Genomic DNA, 12,238 nt, shown 5'->3' on the forward strand with positions numbered 1-12,238 from the left:
AGGCACTTGACAGTTCACACTACTTTACATATGTGCAGGCAACAGGTATGAGACAAAGTGAAGCCTCCATATGCTGAGGAACTTACAGTCTTCCCAGATGCTGCTCTCTGATCAAGAGCTTTCACATTGTCCATTTTCAGTGCTAGGCCTAAAAAAGACCACAAGACCCTTTTCCTGCCTCACACTCAAGTTTTAAAAACATCAAGTGCAGTACTGTACATCTTTACTCTCCATCCCATCACAACTATATCCTCAGGTCTTATCTCCACTAATAATTCAGATAATAATTTCTGCCACAGAAACTGTACCCTACAAAGTCTTACTGCATACACATGGCACAAATGTGAATTGTGAATTTAGATTTTAGTGCTGGACTAGAGTGCCACTTCTCCTGAGGGCTTAAAATGTTTAAAACTGGTTGAGCTGCCTGCTGAGAGGTACATGTCACTACTCTATGGCACTGATACAGGCAGATTCCCAAGCACCCTGCTGTCTCTGTGTTCTCCATGTACTTTCTGTTGCTCTGTTAACCTGCAATTGTGTGTGCCTGTTGCAGCTTGCAATCAATACAGTGAGGCTTCATGCAGGGACACTCTAGGACAGGAATGTACTCCCTGAGACCCTTGTCAGGTCACAAGGCTGAACCTGCACCTCTTTTGGACTGCTCCCAAAACCTTGTCTTTGCACAACCTCAGCACAAGTGCTGGCAATACTTCCATATTGCACCGAGCATATGGATCCTGTATTTCCTTGTCAGCAGGTCAAATATTACTCTCAGATGCCTGCATAGACTTTGCAAGAAGAATCTTACATATCACAGAGTTCAGGTCACATAGACAGGCAGGAGCAAAACTGAAAGGCAGACATACATCCTTGTGAAGAGAAGAAAATTCCTTGGGACCTCCCTTATATTACTATGTCATACTCATAATTATCACCTAATTAAGTATTAATCTACTGATCTCCAGCTTTTTTCAGCCACCACCAAATTAGTCAAATTCAGATATAACAGTTGTCCCAGCCACCACATATATGGAGCAAGACTAGAGAAAAGTTGTGTGATTTACTTTAATCCATCAATTACTACATCCTGGAGCAGAATTTAGAGGTGTCTCTACCTGAATCCCAGTTATGCCTAACTGATTGTAGTCCCTGTTCCCAGAAGCAGTTTCTGCCCTTTTCTCATGCTTCCAAAACTAGTGTCTGTGAATTAGGGTGTTTAAGAAACTTTGGTTTCTATGCCTCCATAAGGATGAATCTTATTTCTGGACACTGGACAACTTGGTCTCACCCTCCACTACAAATATAAATGCAGTCTCATCATATGTGGGACCAACAGGAGGAATATTTAATTTCTGAGGCAGCCTCCACACCAAGCTGATTAAGGATCAAGCTCAAAGGCAAGTAACTCATCAAGGTGGCTCAGAACAGGTAACTTTCAATCATGGATGAGAGAGAGCTTTGTCTTATTTGCTTCCTTTGCCAGCTATGACCTTCTTCTCCCCTCAGGGCACACAGAGACTCATTTACAAACTCAGTGAATGCCAAATCAGTGCAGCTACACTTCCCTTGATGCTGACATCATCTCACATCTGTTCTTTCATTCACTTACACTAGCATTTTTATTATCACAGGATCCAGAAGACATGGTGTAACTGGCATCATAAGATGCCTACTGCTGTAGAAATGAGGGTTAGGAAAGTCCTATTTCTGTGTAATATCAGTGCTTTAACTTGACTGTTCTATCCTCAAACAAAGCACGCTTAAGTGTTAGGTAAAGGAACTAACAGGGAAAAAAAAAAAGGAAATGACAGAAAAGACAAGTAGTAGTACCAAACACCAGCTTTACTCTTCTATCTTCCCTTCATAAATACCAGCATCAAATTATTGTACGCTTTTCATGGGAAAATCTGTATGACACAAGCACAAAAAAAAGGGTTAAGTTTATTCACAATTATTATACACGCCAAGTCCCAATCCAAAAACTACTTCTGCATTACTTCAGTAATTAATGCTTAAGTTTAGTAATTTCACTAAGCATGGTTACTCTCAATAAAAAAGAAAACATTGAATCAAGTGTCATCAAAAGAGGGGAGAGATTTTGTGTGGTGGGAGTTATAGCTGTTTGTGACGCTTTAGACTGATAGATACTTTAAAAAATTTGTCCAACATCTGTCTATACACAGACATCTCCATGCACACAATATTATATCACCTGTAAAAAAACAACTGTACTTCTGAAATATAATGTAAAATGTTTTAGTAATTTTTAATCAAAATCTGTCTTTAAAATTATTTCATTGCAACTACATAACTTAACATGGTTGTGAGATGGTGCATTCCAGATAAAATTAAATATTCAAATCAGTCTAAGATTTTGAAAATTTTTGAAAAACAATGGTATTAAATGATTTATGATATACATAATGCTTTAGGCTGTGCATGAGACAGTGGTGCAGACCAGCTTAATGAAACTGCTCCCCACAAATGGGCTGATACTTGGGAAAGGGATAATTGTTTTAGACTTATTAAAGGTCTTGATCAACAAACATTTGCACATGTGATTTCAGTGGAACCATTCCTGACACTAAAGTTAAGTATCTGGATAAGTATTTGCAGGACTGAAGCCAAATCATACAATTGGACCTAAACTAAGAGCCCATTTGTTACCAATAAAATCCCAGTTTGGGAGTGGCTGATTATTATAATTATCTTTGCTGGATAACACTACACTTCAGATTAATTTTTTTTTGCAGCAGTGACTAGACATGAAAATATAACTTGTCCTTTCAGGGAATGACCTCAGTGCTGTGGCCACAGCCCCTAAAACCCAAAGCTCATAGTTAAAATTACTGAAACACAGCAAAATAACAAAAGTGGAAGGTGATACAGAATGTACTGTCTGAGCAAAGCCGGATAAAACTGCACCAGTTTCTGGGAACTTGCATTGCAATCTCATTTCATTATTGCTTAGAGATCCAAGGATTGCTGGTGCTTATATAATATGAGCTGACTGAGGGTCTTTGTCATCTAAATGGCAATGATGTTCCAGGACAATATTTCTATTTGGGTGTTGCTGCTTCTTCAGTACTCATTCTAAGGTCTCTAATCCAAAAATTACCAGACATTGCCTGTAGACTTTCAGGAAAAAAAAGCACTAGGACTAAGTCAGGGGTACATGAGTGGCCACCCTATACAGTTGAAAGAGTTCGCTATCTTTGTACATTTTTCATTTAAACTTCAATTCTGAGAGGTAGAAGAAGGTAGCACTCCTTCAACAAGTGTCAGCAACATCATTTCAGGCCCTACCCCTCCTCAACCACATTTATTTCTTTTATTTCTCCAGGCGATACATTTCTCCCATCTGATCAGTAAAATTGTGCAGGAGATTCTCAGGTTTTTCCTCAGCAAACAGTACAGAGTATATAGCATATGGATTTGCCACATGAATTGCTAAATCTGAGGAGTAAGCATGCTTTGATCACATCTTATTTTTTTTTTAAGATGTTATAGTATTTTCTTCTAACTGAAGTCTAAAGCTGTTCTGGTATGTCAAAAACACCACATCATGTTCTGCCTTCAATCAGTGTACTGGGAGCCAAAGGAACCACACCTTATTAACCATGATTTTTACTGGGAAAAGAATCAGATCTGTTGGACAGTTCAAGTAAGGAAGTCAGGGAAAACACCATAAATTTTATTAATCATGACGATTTAAATAGCCAACAGAGAATTAAGAAAGCAGTGCATGCAGATGAAATATTATCTTGGCCAACAAACAGAATAAAAGAAAGTGATCTGGACTACTGAAAGGTTGGTAGCATTTGAAAGACAAATGATATTGCAGAAAAGACTGGGTTAACAAGGGAGCACTTGAGGGAAGGCTAATCTCTGCTGGCATGCTGACTGGGAAGGTCAGGCCAGTGCACGCGTTCCCAGCTGGAGTCAGGCTCCCTCTGCCCGGCCAGTTGTCCCAGGCACTGGAGACACCAGCCAAAGCAAAGGTGCCTTCACTCTGTCAGCGCCCTGTATTCTCCCAGTTTAAAGACAGCTTCCTCTTCCCTGTCAATTTATGCAGTGTTTCCACAGAGCAAATGCTAAAGGAGAGAGGCAGTGTGTGAAAGCCTTTTTTTCCTTTCTGAGCAGCAAAAGGCTCTTTAGGAAGCAGCATAGAGTTATTTTTAACACTGTATTCTCAAGTGAGAAGAATAATATTTCAAAATACATTTTCAATCCAAATTTTTCTCAAAGAAACTGACTTTGACTTGAAACACTATGTTTAGAAATTTAAAGCAAATCTCTTGAAAATTGCCAAAGGTGATAAGTACATAGTTTTTTACTTCTGCAGTTTTTGTGTAATTTATCTATGGGTATATTTCACCTTTGCATTCGTGCTATTACCATGAGCAGAGAGGAAATGTTATGTTTTCTTTTCAAAAGGGAGATTTAGCACCAGATTCTAAATTCAGAATCTGGATTCACCTTCATCCTCAGTCAGCACAAGATTCAGATTACTAACTGAAACCACATGACAATCAGTTAATTAAAGGTCTATAAGGTTTGTCTCTATGTAAAGAAGTACTTTCTAAGAAAAGACAGACATTCTATGAAACACCTGACTCTTAAATCTTGTCAAGGGATCTGAAAGGTGTGAGAGACATTTTAAATCTCAATTCTTCATATGAAGATATGCTGCTGTTTGACCTCTTTGAAAAACCATGGTCATTCCCAAAATATCTCTGATGAAGACACAGACAAGACCTGAATTTGCACTGTGAGATCAGAATGACTAAAAGGATGCAAATTTACCCCAAAGGATTGGTCTTAATGATTTTGGGTATTCCTGACACCGAAATGACTGTAGTTCTTATTCCAGAAGCATCATTAATTTCTGGGAACATGCTTCTTTACCTTAAAAATAGTAACTAATGTTTTCATCCAGGTTCGTCACACTTTATTTTTTTTGTTTTCATTTTTTTATGTTTAGTAGTCCTTAACACTTTCAGAATCTTTTTTGACTGTGCCCTACAGGAATAGTTATAATCAAATACAATAGAATAGCAATGAATGAAGTGGAAGCAAAATTTTACTTGAAGATTGATAGGTTTGAAATCTTATAATATGCACTGATTTCTTCTTCATAGGTTCTACTGTAATAATATCAATGCTATCAAAGTTTTGAGAAATAATTTTTCTTAATAAATTATTTCTATGAAGAAACTAAAATGATATGAATCATATTTCACCATGTGTAGCACACGTTTACAATGTACTTAACTTTCAACTTTTAAAGTAAACTACAATGTAAAAGGCAACATGCTGCAATATTTGTATTTGCATTCATGCGTGTCTCTGTCAATCTATGATGCTAACATTTTGCTTATCATTGACAGGTTTTGGTCAAAAACACAGCATTCAAATTGTTAGACAGCCCAGGTAGTTATCATAAATTTACTTTTTTGTATTGTCCAGGCTCAAAACAAAGAACCTAAAAATCTGTAAGTGATGTCTTCTATGTCATCACATGAGATTGACAAGAAAATCTGTTTTTGTTACTTGTTATACTAAATATTCCTGAACAGGAGTTTCCAGATTTTGCAACATTTTTAAGGAGTCATTATTTAGGTAAAGTAGGACAAGCCTGTGGTTAAAAAATGGAGTTAGGATTTCTTTAATGGCTGGCTTTGTCATAAACTTTACCTCTAACTTTGAGCAAGCCTTTCTCCACTTCAGTTTTCCACATCACAGCAAATGGTAACAATATTTCACTAACTCATGGGTTTGGTTTTAGAATTAATGAGGGTCCCATGTGCAAAAGACCTGTAGATTCTGGCTTCTTCTTTCCACTGTGAACTGATAGGAAAGTGACCTGTTCTTAATTTGAAACAGAGACTCAGTGCTGCCCTTCATCAGCACATGGAATTCTCATTTACGTCAACAGGACTTGCATTGAATACACCAAATACATTACTTAGCCTAAAAGTAAATGAAGAAAAAGGAATGGAAAGAAACTCATGGATTCTCCTTGCCTGCTCTTAAAAAGTCTAACAGTTCATGGCAGCAGACACATAATCATAAATAAAAATATTTTTGATGGGAGACAAGAACTGCTGCCTGGGATTATAAATGAGAATGGAGAAAATTGTAGTGGGTCCATCTGTGGAGTATATTTAGCTCTTCTGGAAGGGCACCATCATAAAAAAAATGATGGTACATGCAAAATTCACTCACCATAATATATCATGCTCTGTAGACATTTGTCTCAAAATAAACCAAACCTTTAATGGCCTCAGCATTTCAGCTTTTCACACCATCTCCAGTGCACACCAAGAAAACAGTTACCTTTTTATCCTATATGTGAGTGTTGAACTAAGATAAAAAGTTCAGAAACTTAGAAAAAAACCCAAAGATTTAAAAGCTTAAATTTAATCCAAGGTAGTACTACATATTAACTTTGGTCAGATATATCTATGGTACAAGAATAAAATTGACTGAAGAAGATTTTTTATTTCTGGAAAGAGATTAAATGTGAGTACACAATTTTAATCTGTTGCTTTGATCTGAGGTAAAAATTGTCACAGCAGAAAAAAGATTTTTTTGGGCAAAAAAGTCGAAACACAAAGGAAAATAGTCAAGAAGCAGCTGCTTGGCCATTACCAAACTCAGGGAGGCAAACATGCCTATAACAAGCAGGCATGTTCAAAAATTTGCCATTGCTTAACCATCTACAGACAATGAGACCTGACAGTTCTTTATGGAGGGCAGGCAGGAGCTACAGTTCTGCATAATTAGGCAATAATTAATCAATCCAAGGATAGCAGCCTTGTAAATTTGGAAAATGGTAAGTGTAGCTGCCTATGTGTAAGAACTAGTCTCTTATACTTTACACTCACTGCCTGCATGCAGGTTCTGGTCATTTAAATGTCTGCCTGTCCAAATAAGATTTTTTCACTTCAGGGTGTATGTTACTGAACAACAGAGGATTTTTGACTGGAGAAAGACATTCCTTCTGAAGGACAGAAGGATTTAAAAACAAAAGAGCAGACTAGATCACAATCCTCCCAAGAAGCAGGTTACCAGAGGCAGAACCCCAGCAATGCTATTTTGACACTGCCACACATATGCTCTCTTTTTCTTCATAAAGCAGTCAAACAGTAGATTCTCTCATGTTTTCCTGGTTTTAGCATTCCTCCAAGCAGTGAGGAATTTAGGGTCTCTACTTCTTAACACAGGATATGTGCAGCTTAAGTATACCTTTATACCATCACTATCTTACCTTTCTGCTTATAGCTTTCCAAAGCACCAGAAAATATTGACCTGCTACTTTTGGAACTAGTGGCAGACCTTGTATGTGTCTTAAGGACTGTATCTTTATTACATATAGCCAAAGTTTTGCTCTACTGTAAGTGGTCGTTCAGTAATGCTGACTGCTGACTCCTGCCTCCTAACATTTATCAATAGCTTTGATTTGAAATGTTTCTGATAAAATAAGCTAAAACCGATCTTAAGAAAAATTCCAGAATAGTATTTGCATGCATAATATATCAAAAAAGTCTTTCAGGTGCTCACCCTCTTTATAAATGTATGTTATTTTCTTTAAATTAGGCTTTCCCCCAATATATACTTAGATTTGGTTGATTGCACTTAATTTCCACGTTGTCCATGTTGTCGTGTTTATACTTCCCGTAGAAATCAATTTCTAGCTTACTTTATTCTTTTTTTTCAGATGTAAGATATGGTTTATGTCCATTGTATTAACAGAGAAGTGCACGCAGAATGATTACTTTAGTACCCCAGACATAAAACTGTGAAAGCATCTTCACAGTAACTATAGTAGCAAGCACGTTAACAGCACGTCAAAATACGGAGACCGGACAAACGCGTTCAAAACCAGACATACTTTATGCTGGATACGAAGCATAAGCAGTAAATTAACAACCTACTGGTCATGCAACCACAAAAAACTATGGAACCAGTAAGGAGAACACCAAAGGAACACTTAGGGCACCAGCGCTTTCAACACACGAAACCACCAGAGGCTAAACGGCGAACACTGAGCCAAAATTAAGGAAACAAAGCAAGTTCCACCACAGTTTTGGGTGGGTTTTTTGCTAGTACGAGGTTTCTCCGGCCTCGCCGGCTCTGTCCCTACAGGCTGCAGCTCGGCGCGCCGGGGACGCAGCGCAGCCCGGTCCGGCGGGGATGCGCGGCCAGGCGGGCACTGCGAGCCCCGGGGAGCCTCCCGAGGGGCGGGGTGCGCCGGCCGAGCCCCATTCGGACACAGGCACCTGCGTCCGGGCACGGGCACTCCGCTCCTCCCGGCAGCGCGCTTCATGCTCTGCCTGCGCTCCACCCGAGCGGAGATCTGTTAACGATTAAATCAGCAGCGGCCGCAGTTCAAAGCCCTGTCCCGGGAAGCAAAGGTGAAGATAACGTCCCGGCGGATCGCATCGAGTTTCTGCTGTTGCAATCGCCTTTAATTACCCTCCAAACGGCACATCACACAGCGATCCTCCGGGTGCCCGACCGGGCACCGCGATAGCCAGATACCTATAAACGCTTTACAGCGCGCCCGCTGATTAAAAAGCGATTAGAAACTTATTTGAAGTCGGGCGTTCTCTCCGGGCGCGGAGCGCTGCTGTCAGAGCGGGGCCGGCCCCAGCCCTCCCCAGCCCTGCCCGCCCGCACTCACAGGTAGGAGGTGAAGACGCTGAGGTTGGCGGGCACGGCGGTGAGCCCGCGGTCGGAGCAGTCGGCGCGGAGCAGCACTCCGTCCAGCTCGCAGCGGCACGGAGCCGGGCAGCCCCGCGGGCGCTGCCCGCCGCCCCGCGCCCCCCGCCGCAGCCCCGGCGGGCACAGCAGCAGCAGCAGCAGGAGGAGGGCGCGGGCAGCGCGGGTCGTCGCCATGGGGCCCGGGGGTGCCTAGAGCCGCGGGGCGGCCGCTCGCACGCCCCGGGGCGCGGCGGGGGCGAAAGGCGGGCGCCCGTCTGGGCTCGAGCAGCTCCTGCGGCCGCCGCCGCCGCGCCGCTGTCTGTGGTAGCATCTCAGCTTACACGCTGCTTTAAAGCCCTGGAGCCGGCACCGCGCGCCCGCTGACGCCGCCCCAGCCTTGCCCGCCGCAGCGCAGCGGGCCCTGCCCGCGCCGCCGTGCGAGAGAGCGGGCGGGCGGGGGCGGCCGCGGCCCGGCGGGCAGGCGGGAGGAGGGACGGGGGAACGCCGCCCTCCTCGCTCCCTCGCTCATTCCCTCCTTCCCTCCTTGCCTCCGCCTGCCCGCCGGGCCCGCCGCGCCTCGGGCCGGCATCACACGCGCACAGCGGGTCAGGACCGCCGTGGGTCTTCTGGACCAACCACCCTGCCCCAGCACATCCCAGAGCGCACGGCACAGGGCTCGGGCCGCTCCCGAGACCTACAGCGAGGGACACTGCGCAACCTGCTCCAGCGAGTGGTGGCCCGCTCAGAAAAGAAGCGCTTCCTCAACATCAGGGGCATCATGCAATCTGTGCATCATACAATCATAGAACTATAGAGACCCATCAGGATCATCGAGGTCAAAATCTGGTCTTGCACAAGACACCCCAAAAATCACACAGTGCATGAGAGCATTGTCCAACTTCTGCCTGTTGCCTTGTGTCCGAGTGGTTGGCACCACTGAGAAATGCCTGCCTTTGATTTCTTGGCACTCCTTCTGCCCATTGGGTATTTAGACACATTTATGAGGTGCCCTCTCAGTCCTTTCTTCTTGAAGGGGAATTCTCAGGGTAGGGTTGCACATGGTGGAATTCAGAAGGTGGGAGAACAGGTGGTTGTGGAAGCGGGGAATGGTCCTGAGGCCATGGGGTGAGGGGTGGGTCTCTGGGGTGATGGGACAAAGGCTTGGGTGCTCTAGTGGGCTGGTAGGAAGATCTGACCTCTAAGGCTTTATCTAGTTGGTTGGCAATCCCAGCTACACACCATGGTCCTGGTCAAAGATGGGGATCCACTCTCTTCCCTCACCACATGGTAAATCACAGGCTTGCCAACAGGCAACAATTTTCTAAAAGAGACTGCCTGCTGTGGAAAACTGAGTTCACAGGGACACTGCCATTGAAAGCTCTTGAGATGTTCCTCACCCAGCTTCTTGCCAGAGGTTCTCCTCAGTTAGTGCACAAACTTGTTTTTGTGCTACATGTCTGTGACTGAGTAAAGCAAAAGTGAGCATGGCAAGGTCTTTAAAACCTTGTTCCTCCAAATCAGTTTCCAGTGTGCCAAAGTTGGCCACAAACTCGAAATTTGAGACTAGCTGCGAGTTTAAGAACCCAGTCCCAGCCCAATTCCTGTTTAGACTAGTAACTAAATTGTTGGTCAGCCTACTCAATATATGCTGGAGAACATTAGTTAATGGTTTTCTGCTACACTCTCTTTGAATCTACAATTAAATCTGAAATGAGAGCCTAATGAAAAGGCCAGCAAAATACATGCTTTTATATTCTACCCAGTTTATAATACCTATTTTCACCTCTGGACCATAATCTGGTATAATCTGAGCTGCAGAATGATTTTGTACTGGAACTCAAGAGTTTTATTTGAAATAATAAAAAAGGAATCTGCTGTCTGGCTAGTTAGACAGGTCAGAATGATTTGGCCTATGGGACTGCTTTGAAACTTTTCCCCAAGCATCACCTTATCCTAAGATAATAATAACAGTGATTGAGAGGATAAAGTGCTTCTGAGAAATGCCTGAAGAGAAAAATTCTCCAGCAAGAGGATTTTTTATTCTGTGTCATGGTATGTGTTCAGGTAACATCTTTCCCCAAAAGATGTCTGTCTTTTGCCCATGTCTATAGGTTTATATTTTTCATAAGTGTAGTGAAACAGTGTTTATGTAATGTGAGGCTTTGTTTGTTTGTTTGGGGTTTTGGTTGAGTTTTTTGCTTGTTTGTTTTTTGTTCTAGAAAGCCATTGTTTCTTCATTTTCTGTTGAGGATTTATCAGCTTGCACAAGACATCTGATGTTAGACATAGATTAATTAGTAGTGAGGGTTCAACTGTAAAAGTCATCCTCCATGTTGTTTTGCACTTGTTGAGCTAGTGGTTTTCTTTAAAATAGTTAATGTACTTCTATACAGTTTTGCTTGAAGATTTTTTGAAAGTAAAGTAGCTTGAAGATTAGAAGAAGGATTTTGTAGGAATGGATATGGATAATTCCTACCTTTTTGCATTTAAACTAGGCTGTACAGTTTTTTCCTTTCCGTGTTTCTCACAGATCTCTGGTTCTTCATAAAGAGAAAAAAGAAAAACAAGAGTCTGTTTGGTGACATCTCTGGGAGGTGCTGTTACTGCTCCAAAAGGCCAATGGGACTGTAAGATTTCCTGCAGGTTCTAACATCTCACCACAATGTCCTGGTCACTTGAAGTGACATCCATGGTACAGCCATCAATGGTCCTCAGCTTTCATCAAGGCAATAAACAAAATCCCTCAGGGATCTCAGCAGAATGTTGTCTTGAGTCTGTCTTCCTGATACTCAGGCTAAACCCCTTTTGAATTTGATATAAGATGTGATTATACTTTAGCCTGAGCTTTACCATTGTAACAGGTGTCTTTATGAAACATTACCTACAAGTAAACATAAATTATATCTTGTGTTATATATTCTCAGCACACAGAAAGTATAAAAATTCATATACTAAGAATACACAGCAGATATATATTTAAATATATATAATGTATATAAATATATAAAACATCATTACTTAAGCATGACAGATTCTAGACTTTTTGTGAAATTTGGGGTTAAAATACAGGGCTGCAAAAGAAAACTGTCTAAACTATTCACCACTATTTCCATCTTGCAAACTTAAATTCAGTAAAATTATTTTTTTAAAGTGTGGATAAAACATTTCACAATGTAAAATTATGCTTAATTCTGAAATGATCAGTTGTCCCAGCCAAAATGGAGTTTAAAGCAGAAGTGTTAACAGATGTTGCACTAGCAAAGGTTGCAGCTAGTTTGAATATTAAGGCAGGTCCAATACAGAGCCAAAGTAAAAAGCACAGCAGCAGAGAACACAATAGTTTTTAGCTTATTTTTCCTTTCCTGCCTATGGATCAGGGGTAGGTTCCTAGAAGGCAGTAAGGACAACTGTGTGTTTAGTCTGTGGAGACAACAAAGATCCTGTGCAGGGTGGGAATTATTTTTCTGCCTGTTGGGATAAGAAATTCTTCATGGAATGTGTTGAAATCCTTACACTGAAAGGGCTC

The 12,238-nt window shown here is 41.7% G+C and overlaps 1 protein-coding gene across 3 annotated transcripts in view; it reads right to left on the reverse strand.

The window, feature by feature from the left end:
• Positions 1–9,157, reverse strand: part of LGR5 (leucine rich repeat containing G protein-coupled receptor 5) — a 91,137-nt gene extending 81,980 nt beyond the window's left edge. For all 3 annotated transcript variants that reach the window (XM_056516379.1, XM_056516378.1, XM_056516377.1), the window contains exon 1: positions 8,693–9,157. In XM_056516379.1, the coding sequence (XP_056372354.1) occupies positions 8,693–8,907 (215 nt within the window). In that variant the 5' untranslated portion in view covers positions 8,908–9,157. The remainder of the gene's footprint in view (positions 1–8,692) is intronic.
• Between the last annotated feature and the right edge of the window lie 3,081 nt (positions 9,158–12,238).

This window comes from Oenanthe melanoleuca, chromosome 1A (assembly GCF_029582105.1).
Source record: "Oenanthe melanoleuca isolate GR-GAL-2019-014 chromosome 1A, OMel1.0, whole genome shotgun sequence".
Taxonomy (NCBI): domain Eukaryota; kingdom Metazoa; phylum Chordata; class Aves; order Passeriformes; family Muscicapidae; genus Oenanthe; species Oenanthe melanoleuca.